At 59.1% G+C, this 16,413-nt stretch overlaps 1 protein-coding gene across 1 annotated transcript; it reads right to left on the minus strand.

Moving 5' to 3' along the window:
- Positions 1 to 9,886: 9,886 nt before the first annotated feature.
- On the minus strand, positions 9,887 to 16,216 carry LOC125619209. Its single transcript, XM_048811944.1, has 6 exons — positions 15,812 to 16,216; positions 14,493 to 14,810; positions 11,468 to 11,596; positions 10,862 to 11,269; positions 10,311 to 10,452; positions 9,887 to 9,921 (listed from the first exon to the last, which is right to left on the minus strand). The coding sequence occupies exons 1-6, from the start codon at positions 16,214 to 16,216 to the stop codon at positions 9,887 to 9,889; spliced, it is 1,437 nt and encodes a 478-aa protein (XP_048667901.1).
- Between the last annotated feature and the right edge of the window lie 197 nt (positions 16,217 to 16,413).

Consider the following 16,413-nt stretch of genomic DNA (forward strand, 5'->3'; position numbering starts at 1 on the left):
CCCAGCTGCTGGGAGGCTGAGGCAGGAGGATCGAGAGTTCACAGCCAGCCTCAGCAACTTAACAAGGCCTTAAGCAGCTCAATGAGACTCTGACTCTGATAAAACATAACAGAGGGCAAAGAAGGGTTAGGAATAAACATTTGATGAGACGTCTGGAGAAGAGCTTTTCTCATTTTAGATTAATTGAAGCTCAGAGAGGTAAAGTAACTTGCTGAGAGTCACACAGCAAGGTGGCCAGGGATGCAGGGTTTGAATTCAGGTCTGTAGCACTGAGGAGCTGGTGGTGCTTAGCCCCTCGGCTCTACTGAGAGGCTGAAGGCAAACCATGTCTGCTGCTTCCGGCCTGTGTGGCAGGGGACAAGTTATTAATCTCTCTGGTCCTCGGTTTCCTCATGTTTGAAGGCTTGTGAGAGCACCTCCAGGTCCAGGAGGAGAGTGCGGGGTGCTCCGCCACACCACCCCCACTCGGTGGGACGCAGGCTGCTTCTGTGGCGCGGCTGTCAGGCTCCGTCCCCTCCAGACGCTGCTGTGGCACAGACATAGGGACATCACGGTGACAGCCCTCTGGGCACAGTAGAGTCCCAGTCCCACAGCCCGCCTGACGCCCGGGGTTACCTGGACGCGGTGAGGACGCGGCCGTGCTGTCTGGGGACTTGTTTGCGGGCAGGGACGGAATCCAGAGCCCCGAGCCTGCCACACGCACTCCACGCGCTCCACCCTGGCTGCACCCAGCCCCCGCTGTGTCCCCAGGCTCCCTGCCATGTCCCCAGGCTCCCTGCCATGTCCCCAGCCTCCCTGCCAGGCCGGCCCTCCCTGCCGGGCCAGGAGCCTGGGGAGCTGGGCAGCGGCTGTGGCCACGTTGTCCTTCTCCGGCGGCCACAGCGCTGGCCCCAGATGTGAGCCAGGAGGGGCGGCTGCAGGGCCCTGNAAAAAAAAAAAAAAAAAAGGAATCATTTTGAGTCGGGGTCTCACTAGTTGCTGAGGCTGGCTGCAGCGTGGGTCCTGCCACCTCTGCCTCCTGAGTCGCTGGGTCCCAGGGTCTCACTGTGTCACCCAGCCTGGTCTCCAACTTGTGAGCTCAAGAAATCCTCCAGCGTCAGTCTCCCAAGTAGCTGGGCTGCAGCCCCCCATCTGTATTTATGTGTTTTCATCTGTGACTGCGGATGGAGCGCAGGGCCTCAGGCGCGCTGGGCTCCGGGCAAGGGTTTGGGGTGAAGGAAGTCTGAGACCTGGTCCAAAAGCAGAGAAGCGGCCATTGAAATGGATCCTCCCTAGAACCTTCTAGCACTTCTGCTGTGCAAGCATCGAAAGACGATTCACATCTTCACAGGTTGACATGGGAAAGCAGCCGCCACACCTCGCCAAGCCAAGGCAAGAAGGTGCCCAACAGTGGGCAAGACGGTGGCACTGTTTTTGGCGTGGTGGGGACAGAGCCCCGGGCCTCCCATGCTCTGCCCCTGACCCACATCCCCAGCCTCGACCCACTTTTGAAGATTAAAATTTCAGAAAAGAAAGAAAAACATGAAGGAGTAAATGGACAGAAGAGTGGACACCTGACCCTCGGGGCTCCCCCAGGACAGGAGCCGGGCCGCCGAGGCCTGCGCCCAGGACAGCGCTGCCCGCGCTGCCCGCCCTGCCCGCCGTGCCCAGGAACAGGGGTGCAGGGCGTTAGCTCTCTGTAAACCTGGAGGCCGGCTCCTTCTCGTGCCACCGTCCCCTCCCCCCCTCCCGGGCCTCCTCCGTGACCCACACTGCAGCAAGGCGGAGCCGGGTGAGGGAGATTTTCCTCTTGTGCTTCTGGCTTGGGGATCTGGAAAGGGCCCACCTGGCTCCCGGGGTTTCTAAAAATAGAAGCTGAACTTCCCGCAGGTTTGGCCTAGCTGTCCTCCCCGGGTTCCAAGACGCCGTTTCTGTTAGCGCCTCACCCCCACGCGGGGAAGCCAAGGCTGGCACAGGACCAGGAAGGCCTGCAGAGCAGGGCGCTGCCCGCACCCAGGGGCCCAGGTCTCGGAGCCAGAGGCTGCGGCTAGACAGGACCCTCTGCCCCACCCAACCCTGCACCCACCCACACGGGGCCTTTAGCCACTGGTTTGCTTTAAGTCAAAGGAGGAGTTGGAGGGATTTGTGATCAGGCCCCACGTGGGGTCAGGAATCCTCTGGGTGAAGGCGGGGGGCGGTCCCTGACGTGCGAGGTGTCCGTGGTGTGCTGCAAAGGTCTAACAGCAGGCTCTCGGGGCAGCTGTGCTATGTGCACACACACACGCAGGCGCGTCACACACGCTTACTGGGTTGATCACGATGGTTTCAACGTACAGGATGTGCAGCACACGATTGCAAATAAAAATAGAATTTATAGTCAGGCGCAGTGGCGCCCGCCTGTAACCCTAGATATTCAGGAGGCTGAGGCAGGAGGATCACGAGTTCAAGGCCAACCTCAGCAACTTAGCAAGACCCTAAGCAACTCAGCGAGACTCTGCCTTAACATAAAAAATTAAAAGGGTTCAGTCCCCAGGACCAAAAGATACATATAACATTTTTGATGACATTTATATAATTTGATTTTAATAATGACTGTGTTTAGCAACCAGTTCACCACATTCCTGAAAATCAGACAGTTGGCTTTCACAAGCCACACGAGTTGGGGTCAGTGCGCACAGCGCCTCACCCCCACGCAGGGAAGCCATGTCACTGAGTTGGGGAGGAAGCCATCGTCCCTCTGCACATCTCCCCGAGCCCAGGGCAGCCCTGACATAAAGTGCAGGAAGCTCCGGGAGTTTCCAGAGGTGCCCTGCAGACGCTGGTGAGCTCGGGTGGGCGGGGAGGCACCTCGAGGGGCCTGAGTGGGACAAGAGACGGTTCATGAGCTCAGGGGCACGTCCCTTTGGAGCTCCCTGGAAGAACTGGGGGACCCCGGGGCTCACGCTGAGGGCTCTGCAGCCAGCTGGGAGCTGTGTCCAGTTGCCCAGTGCGAAACCATGCTGCAGGGACAGGGCTGCCGCCGAGTCACTGGGCTTTCCAGGCTGCAGGGCTGTTCCCCTGACAGCAGCCAGGGCGGCACTCCAGCAGTGGCCACTTCTCCAGGCCCAGCTGCACCCAGGGTCCCGGTGTCCCCCGGCCGCTCTGGGGAATTCCCGGGGGATTTCCTGGCTCCGGCTTCTGGCTTGTTCTCAGCCTCGCCTGGTGTGGAACCCACGTGGCTTTCAACCAGAGCCCGGAATCTGAGGCTCCCTGAACCCCTGCCTTTGCCTCACAGATGAGGAAGCCAAGGCTCAGAGAAGGGCGGCGACTTGTCGAAGGTCACAAAGAAAACTCAGGGCAGGCCGGGGAGCGCCACCCGCTGCCTCAGTTTCCCCAGACCCAGGGAGTTTCCGGGACAACTTGTCCTCCACAGCGGGGAGCCCGTCTCAACTTGTCCCTGGGAAGGGGGACTCTGCACCAGCCCCGGCGAGGACGGCCGCCTGGGTCTGCCCAGAGCTGCTGCGGGGTGGGATTTTCCAAAGGAAGAAAAAGGAGGCCACATGTGGGTGTCGGGACCTTTCCTTCTGGCCTGATGCCCGGCACCCCACGGGCTTCCCACCGGCTGCCGCTCGCTCGGCTGTGCACTTCCTGGCCCTTGGGTGTCCCCTGCACCCTGCTTCTGACTGTATCTGCGTCTTACCTCCTGGCCGCTCAGCCCCAGCTGCAGAGCTGTGGACGCCAACAGCCGGCAAGAGTATTAGTGAGCCGTCCCCGGGGAGGTGCGGGGAAAGTGCCGGGTATTTCACAATTGTGTTCCGTCCAAAGTCGCTGCGCAGGCCCACAGTGATTCGAAACAGATTTTTGCAAAGGCAAAATAAAGTTGGAACGGAACCCAGTGGAGGCATGTCCCTCTCTCCACCCCAGCTCGCTCTGCCCTGCCGTTAACCCTCTTCCCTCACAGCCCAGGACACAGCAGAAACTGCACAGGACGCTCAGCCGACCCTCTGTCCCGGGGCAGTGTCCTACACCTGGCTTGAGCCATCTTCCAGACGCTGAAGGCCGCTGGCCGGGCTTCAGCCTGCGGCTCCCCGGCCCCACCTCCGGCAGGTAATGCGTATTCCATTCTTCCTCCGGCCTCCCACCCCCCGGATGATTGCAGAACCAGAGAACACAGAGGCTGTTCTGGGGGCGGAGGCCGGTTCAGCCAAAGCCAAGTCGGAATGACCTCGGTCTGTTTCTCATCTCTGAGGGGCTGTGTGACCTTGGGCAAGTTGCTTCGCTTTTCTGGGCCTGTTTACTCCGTGAACAGTGAGGAGGACAATGACACCTGCGGGAACAGCAGCTGTGGGGATGCCCAGCACAGTGCCTCGCACGTAGCAGATGCCCAAGGAACAAAGTCACGGTCAGGGCCTCCTAAAGATCACCTGGTCCAACCACTCCATTCAGAGACTGGTAAAGGGAGGCCCAGAGAAGGAAAAGAACTCCCCTAGACCACACAGCAAGACACTACAGTCCCTCTCAGCCTCCACCCAGGCTCCCTTCCCCTCCTGGGAGCTCCAGGTGGTGTGAGGACGCGCCACCCTCCTCCCCGCAGAAGTCTGGTCCTCGCACCAACCCACTGCGGGCACCTCACACTCACCATGGAGCAGGTCTGAGTCCCCCGGTCCTCCTTGCAGCAGCCTTGCTGTCTCTGTTGCTGCAAGGTCTCAGAGTCAGATCCCAGCGGCAGAATTCCAGGGACGGGGCTGGGGCTCAGGAAAGTCCATCCAGCCTGGCCACGTCCTCCAGGGGACTGCCCCCGAGGCTGCACTAAGCCCCCGGCTTCCCTGGTTTGGAGGGTGGACGCTCTGCCGGGCTCCGATAGCGCGGCCGGGGCTCTTATCGGAGCTGTCAGGGGCAGCGGCCGAGGGGCTGGGGTTCCAGGAAGCCGCCGGGGGCCCCCCCGGATGCCGCCTGCTGCTGCTGTCAGGGTCACACCAGGCTCTGCCGGGGAGAATTCCACGCTGGCCCCCAGCAGGCGGGGCCCCCAGCCCTGTATGGCCCGCCCCCCACTCCCATCCTGGCACGGGGCTGGGAAGAGGCAGCTGGATCCGCGTCGGTCCGCGCAGTGTTTGTGGTCTGTCCTGAATCCTGCACCATTAATCACGGAGCATCTGAGTCCTGCTCGCCTCGGAGGGGGCGGAGGGGGCGGAGGGGACGCCTGGAAGTTTCTGTTTACCCCACTCCGCACCAGGCTGGCTGCTGCTAATCACAAACAGACAGACAGCCGCCCCCCAGGGCTGCATGGCCACCGCCCTCCTCCCAGGCTCCCTCCCCCGCCCCTCCCTCCAGCCCCTTCCCCACCCACTTTCCTTCCGTCTGTGCCCCTCTCCCCCCTCTTCCTCTGGCCCTGGGCCCCCCAAGCCCCGTCTTCCCGTCCCTCCCGCACACCGCAGACAGGAGCCAGGCTCCTGGGACGACTTTTCTTTTTAACACGTGAATGGTGGCGGGGTCAGCCTCGGCCTCTGCCTGCAAACCCAGGCGTCTCCCAGCCCCGGGGTGCGGTCCCCCTGGGACGCGGGCCTCCCTCTGTCAACCGAGCACATCTCAGCTCTCTGATTCTGTCAGGGGGACCAGGAACAAAGCCCCATTTACGCCTCTGGAGGAGACTCCAGGCTGCCTGGGTGGACAGGTCCAGAGCCTCTAACACCTAGCGCGAGTCCCTCTCTCCTCCGTCCCCTGGCTCTCCTCCTCCCTGCAGGGAAGAAACCAGGAAGGAACAGACACTGACTCCAGAGCTCAGCACACGGGACCCTGGGGGCCACTGGGCACCACCTTCCAAAACCAGAAGCCAGCGCCGCCCAACAGTGGGAACACCACTCAGGCACGTGCGTGGGAGACGGCCGGGTGCCCACCCAGAGCCGCTCACCGAAGGACACCAGGGGAGTCCCTTCACCGTCCTGCAAATAATGACTGGTCAGGCAAACGTGACAGTGACGTTGCAGTGCACCAGGCGGCGGTTTAGAAAGAGCTGGATCTCGTCCCCAAGCCACGTCACCAAGTGAAAGGGGTCAGGATGACGATGCATCCCGCGTGGTCCTCTTCACAGAGGCAGAGCCGCGCCCTGCTGCCCGCTGGCCTGGGACTCCTGGGCTCAGTGGTCCTCCCGCCTCAGCCTCCTGCATAGCTGGACCCACAGGCTCGTGCCACCACACTCACCGAGACAATCCTGATTGTGCAACACCTTCCCTTGCACCCTGGGAAGTGAAATGCGAGGGAGACACATACAGCCAGGAAGATTGTTAGGAAAGATTTTAACCCAACTGAGTTGTCCCCTCTGGGAAGAGGGTTGGGGTGACACGCTTACCCAGGAGAGCTCCATTTCTAAAAATGACAATGAATTGCTTATTACTTGTCCCAACCAGCTTCCTTTGGATGGGACTCACGCGTCTTATGCAGAGAAAATTCCACCCCATTCGCCCCCTTGGACAAACTCAAGGTGTTCTAATGCGGGGTCAGATCAGCAGGGACCGGCAGCTCTTAGCAGTGAACCCAGAAACTCGGCCAGCGCTGGCCTGAACCCCTCCGGGCGGATGCTCAGACCCTGAGCCAGCAGTGACTTATCCTAGACTGAAATCCCCTGAGGGCGGGAGAGTGGTCAGTCTTCTGTGCCACCGAAGGCCCTGGAGGGGCTGGAAACCTGCCTCGCGGTTTCAGGAAGCGTCACCTACGCAGGCTTGTAAAATACGGGAACTTTGGAAGATGAGTACCAACAAGCCCAGACACTCTGAGGGCTGCTGGGACAGCCAGCTTCCGCACGGTGGCCTCCCCGAGTGGCCTCCCGCTCCTGACAGGTGCTGGCACAGTGCTGTTCCTGGAGTCCCCGGGGCACTCCCTTCTGTTCTGCACTCACCCAAGGCCTGCCCCCTTTAGAGCCCACGCCCCACAGCCCCTTCGGTCCCCAGCCCATGAGCCCGGCCCTCCAGGGCAGAGGGGAGCCCCAGGTGGACCCTAGCAGGGCCAGAGTCAGGGCTCTGACCCATGAGCAGGCAGCTGGACCCCAGGTGTTTCCCACAGCAGGGTTCACACAGGGGTGTGACCTTAGGGGACATTCAGACTCAGCACTAAACTACACTGAACCTCCTAGTGGGAAAGTCGCTTTCTCCTCTGGCCGAGGCCCCTCAGTCCCCCTAGGCCTGGGAGAAAGGCTGGGCGTGGGCGCGGCTGCCTTCAACTCTCCTCCAACCTGGCCAGCCTGCGCCCCGGCCACCCACCCCGGCAGCACCCAGCTCCAGTCGTGCTCGGCCGCGATCATGGCTTGCCAGGAACACTTCCCAATTTTTAATTCTTTAAAGTCTAAAAGTGAGCCAGGCCGGGCGCAGTGGCCCATACCTGTAATCCCAGCAGTTTGGGAGGCCGAGGCAGGAGGATTGCAAGTTCGAGGTCAGCCTCAGCAACTTAGAAAGGCCCTAGGCAACTTAGGGAGACCCTGTCTCAAAATAAACAATGAAAAAGGCTGGGGATGTGGCTCAGTGGTTAAGGGTCCCTGGCTTCAATCCTTGGTACCAAAAAAAAAAGTAAGGCGTCGTAGCATGTATCTGTGATCCCAGTGATTCAGGAGGCTGAGGCAGGAGGATGTCAAGTTCAAGGTCAGCCTCAGCCACTTAGCAAGACCCTCTCTCAATATAAAAAACTAAAAAGGGGAGGGGACGTAGCTCAGTGTCAAAGTGCTGGCCTGGCATGACCGAGGCCCTGGGTCCTGTTCCTGCTAAAAAAGGGAAAAGAAAAGGAAAACTCCACAGCGCTGAACCTCACGAGCCATCTCTGCATTGTCCTTCTGACTTTCCAATAGCTCGGAAATCTGTCAGAATTAGAAGTTGGGAGGAAAGTGGGTCGTTTTATTGTTTATTCACTTATTTATTGGTGTCATGGGGCTTCACCACTGAGCCACATCTCCAGCCCTTTTAATTAAATTAAACATCTGTTTACTTATTTTGGTGTCAGGGATTGGACCCGGGGAGCTTACCCTCCGAGCCACACTCCTTGCCACTCCCGCCCCCTGTTTTTTTTTTTTTTAGAGGCAAGGTCTTGCTGAGTGGCTGAGGCTGGCCTGGAACTTGTGGTCCTCCTGCCTCGGCCTCCTGAGCTGCTGGATCACGGGCGTGCACCACCACACCCAGCCAAGTGAACCACGTTAGATAAGAATATTGGGGCTGGGATTGTGGCTCAGCCGTAGGGCGCTCGCCTAGCACGGGCGGGACCCGGGTTCGATCCTCAGCACCACATAGAAATAAAGGCATTGTGCTGTGTCCATCTACACCCCCCCAAAAATATTAAAATAATAATAATAAAAAAATAAAAATATCAAGTACACTCGAGCTCAGGTGGCAAATGATGATGGCCAAAGCTGTCAAGGAGGTGCCGTGTTGTCATCATCTGGGGACACCAGGCTAAGAGGTGACTGGGCAGCCGGGAGACGTGGGAAAGTCCTGAATGAGCCCTCAAGTCCCCAAGCATCCGCACTCCTCACCAACTCTTCCAGAATTCCCACCGTCCGTGAGGGTCCCCCAAGAAGGGGCAGCTTAGGAGCTAGAACTCCCACGGCACTGTCCCCGGGCCCTCGGGCACCCTCAGCGGTCAGCAGGGCAGGGCTTCAACCTGATGCCCCACAGGAGGAAATGTCTCAGGGGAGGCAGAGGGCAGAGGCCCACTCTGCCAAGTGCTAAGCGCTGGGCAGGGCGGTAGAGGCCTGGGACTTGGCCTTCGAGAATAAAGGGGACGCCCATCAGAGTGTCACCAAGTCTTCAGGGCGATTGACAGAAGCATCACCTGGTCTTCCAGGTGGTGCGTCTGATGGTGACCAATCTGATCTGGTCCTCACGGGCAGCCGTAGGGCCCTGCCGAGCCCCGGCCTCTCCCCTCTCCCACTTCACCACTGGCCCGAATGAGCCAGCTCCACCCCCGAAGGCCGGGGCTCTCTCCTGGGTCCCGACTTGTACCTTCCCTGTTTTCACTAAACCTTGAAACTCCTGGGACCCAGCGAGGCGCAGCGGCGCCCCCCAATCCCAGAGATCCGGGAGGCCGAGGCAGGAGGACTAGGAGTTTGAGCAAGTGAGGCTGCTTCAAAGTGAAAAGTAAAGAGTTCTGGGGGAAGCCACTCAGCAGTAAATAATAAATAATCCCCCTGAGCGACCTCCAAGCCCCCACCCCGGCTGTGGGGCCCCCTCCTGGGCATCCTGCTGGGCACCCAGGCCCAGAGTCTGACCTTGGCTTCTTTGTTCCTGAGCTGAAGACCTTGGGCACATGACCTGGGCCAACACTAGCACCTCTGCCTTGTCCTGAACCTTAGACCCAATAACCCCTCCCAAGCCCAAGGGCAGACCATGGGCCAGCCGATGGGGGGTCCCCTGGGAGGAAAAGGAATAGGAAGGAAGGAGCCTTATTTAGTGCCCAGTTTTGGACATCTGGGGACACCAGGCTAAGAGGTGACTAGGCAGCTGGGAGACGTGGGAAAGTCCTGAATGAGCCCTCAAGGCGACGCGGTGGCAAGAGCGCCTGCTAGAGGAGGAATCAGCCAGGCGGGATGGCCCACACCGTGATCCCGGCTGCGGGGGAGGCCAAGGCAGGAAGATCGCAAGTTCTAGGGGTTGTGGAAAGTCCGTCACAAGGGGGACGGTGTCCCAAAGCCATCCTGGCTGCCATTTTCCTGAAGCCAGAGGCATCAAATTCTCCCCCTTTATCAACCCATCAGCTCCCAGAGCCGACAAGAATGTGAGCGCTGGATTCTTCCTAGAGATAACTTCGGCCCCAGAATCTCCCCCACCCTCATGCTGGCCATCTGGAGCCTCATTCCAGGCCCCGCTGATCACCGGGAGGCCTCTGGAATGACCAGGTCCTGGCCACAGCCCTTGTCGGGAGGCCTGGATCTGCCCTGGAATCTGGGGTCTTATCAGCCTGAGGGGATCAGCAGGGCCCCGCCCAGACCTGAAAGAAGATCCCAGTGGCCGTGCCCCCCCCCCACCCTCCAGAGCCGCATGTTTTCAGAAACCAATTCCAGTTAAGTAAACAGTGTCTGCCCGTGAGTGCCCACAGGGTCTCTGGAGGACCTGACGTGGCCCACGTGGGGACTGTCATTTCCTTACAAACACAACATTGAAAGCGGTCTTCGCATTCCCCGGATGACTGGGCCAGCTGAGGAATTCGGCCACTCTCCTGGTCGTGGGCCGCACTCGGTTTTCGGGCTCTAAGACAACACTGCCCAATCCTCCCTGGACCATCTGATCGGCTCTGCCCCCATCCGCCCCCGGCCCATGGTCGCCTTTCTCTGCCACACGGGCCCGCCAAGCTGTCGGGTAGGCAGTGCCCAGATGAACCTGGCCGCGGGGAGCACCGGGTGCCCTCTTCCAAGCGGTTCTCGGCAGCTTCTATGTCCCTGGAAACAATGGACTTGGGCCCACATTTATTTGGGTTGGCTGCCTTCTCGCTGCTTGGAATCTGCTTGGGGTGGGGGCAGACCTGCAGTGTTCGGGTTTATAACTGACACTGAGGCACAAATGTCTCGTCACAGGGCCCCGATGAGGCCAGCCGTGCGGGGACGTGTCTCAGGCAGGCGTTGCTCTTTTGAAGATGGACCAAGAGATTCCCGGCGTTTTGTTTTATTTTGTTTTCTTTTTTCTCCTTCTTTTTTGGTACGGGGGATTGAACCCAGGGGCACTTAACCACCGAGCCACATACCCAGACATTTTTTAAAAATATTTTATTCAGAGACAGCATCTCACTGAGTTGCTTAGGGCCTCCCTAAGTTGCTGAGGCTGGCTTGGAACTTGCGATCCTCCTGCCCCAGCCTCCCAAGCAGCTGGAACCACAAGCGTGTGCCACCATGCTTTTTTTTTTGTTCCTGAGCTGAAGACCTTGGGCACAAGACCTTGGGCACATGACGTGTGCCACTGAGCTGCTTTTCAGTCCAGCCCCCTCCGTACCCACCCCCACCCCGTGCAGAATCCTCTGGGGCAGGGCTGTGGCCACCCCGAGATGCGCTGGCTCCTTCCCAGCCGTCCCCAGCGCAGCCTGCTCTGCGCACAGGTGCCGGGCGCTCCAAGGGGCTCCGTGACCACGCTCCCTCCTCACAGGGCCCTTGGCATGAGGAGCCGCTGAAGGGAGGCCCGGAGCCGGAAGTGGAGGGTCTTCCCAGGTGGCGCAGTCCTCCTTGACAGACCTGGTCCCAACTCCAGGAATCTAGCTCGAGGGGCCACAGTGACGACCCTCGGGGGCTGTGGCCAGACCTGCAGAACCAGCGGAGTGCTCCACCGCGGAGGCTCTTCACGCAGCTGAGCTGAGAGGAACGAGACAACCCGCCACCGAGACCAGACGAAATCCCGAAAGAACCTCTACACCCAGACCCCACCCTCCAGTCCACCCCAGGTCCCCAGGGGAGGAGGCTCTGGGTCCCACGGGACCCCCATCCCTGCGCATCCTGGACCTGCAGTCTTGGCCCTCCCTCCCCTCAGAGCCAGGGCTGAGCCCTGCCTACCGGGACCGGGCACTTCCGTGGGGCTGTGGCCAGCAGGAAGAGGGGGTGGAGGTGATGGGTGGCTTTGGACCCGGCCTTCACCTGGCAGGTGCCGTCCTTTACTTTCTTGGAACCTCCAGCCCCCCCCCCCCCGTGGTGAAGGACCCTGGGGTCAGCGGCTCTAAGAGGGAAGCCCAGTGGTGGGAGCCTGTGCCCGTCTGACGAGGCACCACTGCTGGGCGCGGACAAGCCGCCTTCAAACTCCAGCCTGACTGAGTCGTCAGATGAAGGTGACCACGTGGGCCATCTGTGGGGTCGGAAGGCCACCCCACAGAATCGTGAGAGACGACCAAACTGCCGTTGCTTTAACCAGTGTGTTTTGGGGTCCGTTTGTGACACACCAGCAAGAGCCGGAATAACTGTTAGCAGTTAAGACAACGGCCGGGCAGAGAACCCCGCCAGGCCCACCTCCTAGCAGGACGGCTCCTGAGGGTCTGCGAGGCGTATCAGTGTATCCCAAGCCACTTAGGAGGACACGGACCGTCCAGCATTGATTTTGCCTTCATTCGCTCATTCAATACTTGACCAGTGCTCTCCGGGTGAAAGAGAAGCTAACCTGAGCCCTGGGACACAGGTCGCTCAGGCCTGGTACCGTCCTCCAGAAGCTTCCAGAACAAGAGAGGAGGTGAGAGAGAATCCTCTGTGTGGGTTGGGGGTGCAGCTCGGTGGCAGGGCGTTGGCCTAGCATGTGTGAGGCTGGGTTCCACCCTCAGAACTGCAAAACAAACATTTAAAAAAATCCCTGATGTAATGGTTCAAGAAATATTTGTGGCCGGGCACAGAGGCGATGCCTGCCAACCCAGCAACAAGGTAGACTGAGGCAGGGGAATGGCAAGTTCAAGGTCAGCCTGAGCGATTTAGCGAGACTCTGTCTCAAAATAAAAAATGGAAAGGGCTGGGAGCACAGTTGGGTTCCAGTGCCTCTGGGTTCAATCTCCAGTCCCCACCCCGCCCAAAAACATCTCTGAGCTGAGGCTGCTCTCGAGGGGAAGGTGCTGGTGAGGGCCCAGAGCGTTTCCTTGAGGACGCCGTCTTTATGCGCAGGCCCGTGCGGGTTCCCGCAGAGCCATGGGGTTCATCGAGAACTGACTCCACGTTGTGCATAAGCACAGACGGATTCTGCATGTTTTTTTCATAGACCCTGAATTTTCCTGGAACGCGGCGGCCTGGGGTTTGCATGTCCTGGAAGGTAAATGGAGAAGCCTGACTTCACTTGGCTTGGGAACTGACAGCCCCATCTCCTGTTCTGGAGGAACCGCACCGGGTCAGCCCCACGCAACGCCTGCACCTCGTCCACCCAGTAACCATTGCCCCCTGCACTGTGGCTCCACCTCGTTAGGACGTCCAGCACTAAAATACCCCTGAACCCATCAGAAGCAGCTCTCCATTTATTCTCCTCCGTTTTGTGGTTTGAGAATTACACGGACCTGCTTTATTATGTCGGCGGGAAGGTGATGGCATCTGTGGATTTCAGGGTAGACAAGGAGGCGCTTGATGGGTTCAGAACTCCAGCCACCTTCGAGGCGCCCCTTGGCTGTGTGAGTGGGGTCAGGCCAGTATGAGAGCCGACACTGGGTGTGCGGTTGGAGCCCGAGGGCCAGCAGGAGGTGGGAGACGAGGCGGAGGAGAATCAGAGCCGCACACTGCAGATGGGGGTGTGGGTGGTCAGCCACCGGGGGCCAACCTGTCGTCTTCCCAAGCTTAAACTCAGAGGGCCGCTGGAACTGCTATTCCTCCCCAAGAGAAATGAAAACATGCTCCTGCACAAACTTGAACACAGTTCTTCATGGCAGCACATTCACGATCGCCAGGGAAGAGGAAAGTGTCCATCAACCGGCGAAGGATAAACAAAACATGGCACATTTCATATTCACTGCGAAATATGGTTCAGCCATAAAAAGGAATGAGGCACTGCCAGGTGTGGTGGGGCACTGATGATTCCAGCTACTGGGGAGGCTGAGGCAGGAGGATGGCTAGTTGGAGGCCAGCCTGGGCAACTCAAAGAGACTCTGTCTCAAAATTTGAAAAGGGCTGAAGGTGTAACTCCATGGTAGCCCTTGAGCATGTGCAAGAGCCTGGGTTTGATCCCCAGAACTGAAAACAACAAATGATCACAGAACCGGCACCGCGGGGCTGAAACCAGGGCCTTGGCAACGCTGAGCCCACACTGTACCCGCTGAGCTCCGTCCAGCCCCTAGACACTTTATTTACTTATTTTGGGGATTGAGCCCAGGGTGCTTTACCACTAGTTCTTTTTATTTTTTATTTGAGGCAGGGTCCCACTGAGTTGTGAGGCTGCCTGCCACTTGGCACCCTCCTACCTCGGCCTTCCGAATCACTGGGATCACATCCTGCACCACCACACCCGGTTCCCTATATCTTTTAAAAGTGAGTTTACGGGGCTGGGGATGTGGCTCAAGCGGTAGCACGTCCGCCTGGCATGCGTGCGGCCCAGGTTCGATCCTCAGCACCACATACAAACAAAGATGTTGTGTCCGCCGAAAAAAACTAAAATAAATAAATAAATAAAGAGAGAGAGAATTAAAAAAAAAAAAAAAAAANAGGAACAGAAGAAGGGGATGGGGGAGGGGGGGAGGGAGGCACTGGGGAGTGAAACTCATCAAATCACACTGTGTAGCATGGGCACGTGTGAATATATTATAAACAAAATTTTAAAAGTGAGTTTATGATGTTTAAATTATAACTTATAAAACGATCAAACCAAGATGCGGCCAGAGAGAGAGGCCGAGCCTTGCCCTCCAGGGCCTGTGGCTGTGCGGCGCAACCTTGGGCTCATCTCGAGCCACTGACGGTTTTTGGCATCATAGGAGTGACACAAGTCTGCGTTTTAGGAAGGTCACTGTGGAGAAGGGACAGGAGATGGGCAGGACAGGTGGCCCTGGGGGGCTGAAGGGGGAACAAGCCGGCTCAGAGCTGACACCCTCGACGGGGCAGCGCCATTCCCAGGAGGCTGCTTCCCAGCAGTGTGGTGGCTGACCGCCCTCAGGCGCGGCAAGCAGGGGCCAGGAGAGCCAAGGCCGTGGAGGTGGCCGCTGACCGGCTTCACCGCAGGCAACAAGTCACTGTTTCTCTTCTGGAACTGGAAACGCGCTCCTCCGACGTCTCCGTCCCCCTCCCGGACCTTCCCGGGGACTCTGTGCTCCTGGTTTGGAGGTGGAATCTGCTGCAGCAAAGGCCCCGGCCAGGCCCTTCCGGCCCGTGTGGGTGGGACGACGCTGGGCACCGTCCAGGCGCCAAGAACCGACTCGGTGAGCGGGGTGTCGACGCAGGCAGTGACAGCGGCCTAATGACAGGTGAGTCACCTGGTGCCCTCGGCCACTTAAACTCCCAGCTTTGCGCTCAGCAATAAATCCCAAAGTGTACTGAATTTTTTTCATTCTGTTGAACTCCAGCGGCTGAGGTAGAACCCTTTCTCTAATGTGATGCATCTTTTAAAAAATGTGCTTGGATCGTGACCCTGTGGCTTTAACAGCCTTGGAAGAAGTCTTTACATATTTTCAAGAAGAAAGAGGTGGGCAGGGCAGGGTGAGAGGGACGAGGGCAAGGGCCCCTCTGGAGATAAGCAGGACTTCGAAAGGGGGGAAGGTGGCCTGGGACCGAGGCCAGCAGGGCCCAGCTCCTCCACCTGAGCTCACCCCAGCTGGAACTCTCCAGGGAGCCCAAGGGACAAGAGTGACACCGTAGGGCAGAGAGTGACAGCCGCAGGACAGCAGAGTTGACTGCAAAGTTGGTTCCTCCGTTCCTCCAGGCTTTTCTAGAAAGTGGGGTGCTTCTCAACTTGTTGAGGGTAAGAACAACCGCAGATCTCCTTAGAAAGGCAGGAGTTATGCGGGTCAGGGTGGCTCTAATCCCGGGGCCTTGGGAGGCTGAGGCAGGAGACTGCAAGTTTGAGGACAGCCTCTGCAATTTACCGAGGCCCTAAGCTACTTAGTGAGACCCTGTCTCAAAATAAAAAATACGAAAGGGCTGGGGAGGGGCTGGGGCTGGGGCTCAGGGGCAGAGCGCTTGCCTGCATGTGTGAGGCACTGGGTTCGATTCTCAGCACCACAGATAAGTAAATAAATAAAGGCCCATCAACAACCAAAAAGAAAAAGGCAGATCAGGGACCCCACCCCAGACCCTGTGACAGATGTGCAGGTGAGACTGGTAATCGGGTGACCATGGGCAAGGTCCTCAACTCTCATTTTAAATAGGGACAAGAACAGCTCCCAGCCACTGGGACTTGGCTGACACTGCGCACTGCCACCTGCCCACTCCCTGCCTGCTGTTCCTGGAAGAACAAACCTGCACCAGGCCTCTCCCACCTGTCCCCAGGGGCCGCTGGCCGGGTCTGCCCGGCATCCAGCCCTGCCCACTAGCCTGGTGGTGACCCGGCCACGCTGCCTGGGTCTCCTGGTCCTTGTTTGCCAGGTAAAGGGGTGCTGCGCTGCCTGGGGTCGCAAGGTCTCTGCCCGTGTGGGCACCACAGCACCTTGTGGGGACAGCCTGCGGCTCCCTGGGCAGGACAGTGTGAGACTGGATCAAGCTCAGGAAAGACCAAGCTGGGGGCCGTAGGCCCGAGGTGAGCTGGCTGTGCCCGTGGACGTGGCCGGCTGCCCCAGGTGACCTCTCCACGCGAATCTGCGTCAACTGGAAAATGATCATTAAGAAGCACGGCAGGGTGACCACAGCCAGGGACGCAGCCGTCATGCCCACGGGTGATCGTGCGCTCCGCCTCCGCGCGGCTGGCCACCTGCGTCAGCACGACACGGGGCCATCTGTCGAGCCACGTCCCCGGCGTGGGCAGCTCTCAGCTCCGTGGATCTCGTGGGACCGACCCTGAGGTGTGTGCACGGCCCCGGACGGGAGCATCCCGGGGCGGCACCGGTGCTGACTGGTCCCCTGGC

Source organism: Marmota marmota, unplaced genomic scaffold (genome assembly GCF_001458135.2).
Source record: "Marmota marmota marmota unplaced genomic scaffold, marMar, whole genome shotgun sequence".
Taxonomy (NCBI): domain Eukaryota; kingdom Metazoa; phylum Chordata; class Mammalia; order Rodentia; family Sciuridae; genus Marmota; species Marmota marmota.

Coding starts and splice junctions, on each gene's coding strand:
- LOC125619209 (XM_048811944.1), bottom strand. CDS start 16,216: ATGACGGCTGCGTCCCTGGCTGTGGTCACCCTGCCGTGCTTCTTAATG. Junction 14,811..15,811: donor GTGGGAGAGGCCTGGTGCAG/GTTTGTTCTTCC, acceptor ACCTGTCATTAG/GCCGCTGTCACTGCCTGCGT. Junction 9,922..10,310: donor CCGGTGCTCCCCGCGGCCAG/GTTCATCTGGGC, acceptor ATCTTCTTTCAG/GTCTGGGCGGGGCCCTGCTG.